This window comes from Protomyctophum parallelum (genome assembly GCF_964188405.1).
Source record: "Protomyctophum parallelum genome assembly, chromosome: 1".
Lineage (NCBI taxonomy): Eukaryota > Metazoa > Chordata > Actinopteri > Myctophiformes > Myctophidae > Protomyctophum > Protomyctophum parallelum.
The window spans coordinates 94100700-94102601 of NC_139697.1; the positions used below are offsets into that span (position 1 = coordinate 94100700).

Here is a 1902-nt window from a genome sequence, read left to right on the forward strand (position 1 = left end):
CACACACATATCCACACACGGATCCCGGAGGAAGGTAAGGCACCGACCAGCCAGGAGGGACGGGCAATGGAACCTAGAACCAAGAACCTGGAACAATTCCAATATGGCCACGCCACCTCCTGAGACCAACGGTGCATAAGACCAGAGGAGCATGGAATCCAAATGTGGGCATCCATCGAGTTGAAGGAAAATATAAACAAATATATATAAACAAAGCAGCAGAGACACAAACAGACACTCTCCTATATGGTTCTGCTTTCTATAGTAACATTGCTTAAAAAAATTAAACTAAAAAAAACACAAAAACACATACACGCTTTTTTCGGAGTGTTATAATATATGTACAGTATATCACGGCCACAGACACCGTTAATGTTGTGCGATACAGTGGCATAGTCTTTCATTTTTTTGTCTCAATCTTGGCTTCATGTCGCCGAAAGCTTTGTGCCTCGTGAACCACCTCACTTTGAACCGTGGCCTCTGATTCAACTCTGGGGTGAGGGAAATTAAGTTCTAATCGAGGGATCTTTTTTCTTCCATTCTTGGGCTGGTTTCCAGGCTACTCCTCCATGGTGAGACCTGACCTGGCCTCAATTAAGTGCAACAATAAGGTTGGGGTAGATTACTTTAGTGAGGTTACCCTTTATTCTAGCCATGGTAGTAGCATTCATGCTAGATGTTCCAGGTGTGTTATCTAGCTTCTCCTCAGCATCAGTGCGGACAGGTATTTGTACATACCCAAACAGTCGCGCTACTACACCTCCTCTCCACTCCACTGTTGTTGCCCGTTTGTGATGCCTTGCTCTGGGTCGAGGTCCACCTGTCGTATACCAAAGGATTGTCCATTGCCCAGACTGGAGAACACAGGACAGGGCCAACACATCTTCCGGCCTCCAAAGACTTCGGCCACATTTTGTCGCAAGCCTAAAGAGAATCCATTTCTGTCCGGGCCATTCCTGAAGACCGGAACCCCATACAGCTCTGTCGTTGACCTGTTCTTTGCCAGGAGCCACATATGGAAGTTGAAAAATCCCAGAAATCCAGTGAAGAACACAATCGCCACGGGACACAACAGTATCACATGCAATCTGGCATCGTTTCCGGGCAGCTCTTGGGTCGCAAATGTGATGCAATACCTTAAGCTTGTGGCCGAAATTGCGAGGCAATAGAGTATGCCGTATCCTAAGAACAAGACAAAGTACTTGTGGTTTGAGAAGCCCACACAGTTGTTCACCCAGGGGCAGTGATGGTCCCGTTTCAGCACGCACGTCTCACATGTGAAGCAGTGATGGCAGCGGTCCGGTTTGATCACACGACAGTAGTCACAGTATCTGACGGTGCCTCCCGGTGTTTGGGTCAACACCGGCAGTTCCCTGGCCAGTCTCTTCAGAATCTCGTGTTGCTCCGGTGATCCCGCCGCATTCTGAAACTGCTCCGTTTCCTCTTTGGGCAAACGGAATGTTGTCGGGGGGGCGGCGGGCCGGGTGAACGTGGTCTTCCAGCAGGACCACATGAGCATGACGAAGAGGACGTGATAGACGACCAGGTAGCTGACGCTCTCGCCGATGTTCTCCACCGTGTGGAGACAAAGCTTCACCACATACGCATAGTAACTCCAACCCGCAATCAGGTGCATGAGGAGCACGGGAAACCAGTTGATACCCCGTATAAGGTATCTCTCTCCACGGGATAGCGGCATCTCTAAGCCCCTGAGTTATCATTCAAAATGCCACAAACGCATGGCAGACCTGAGCAGAGAGTGAGGGTTATACTAGAAAGCGTCATTCTTTTATACACTCTTGCCATGATGACATAAATGTCCATATTTGGAGGAGACCATATTTAGGCACTGCAGTGGGGAGACAAGAAAGTGCTTTTGCTGTGGACCGTGGCGATTGCCTG

The 1902-nt window shown here is 48.9% G+C and overlaps 1 protein-coding gene across 1 annotated transcript; it reads right to left on the reverse strand.

The window, feature by feature from the left end:
- Positions 1–754: 754 nt before the first annotated feature.
- On the reverse strand, positions 755–1699 carry LOC310855599 (palmitoyltransferase ZDHHC20-A-like; the record flags this gene model as incomplete). The annotated part of the gene is made up of 1 exon (XM_083760671.1): positions 755–1699. One exon carries the CDS (start codon positions 1697–1699, stop codon positions 755–757), a length of 945 nt encoding a protein of 314 aa, XP_083616797.1.
- Positions 1700–1902: the final 203 nt, after the last annotated feature.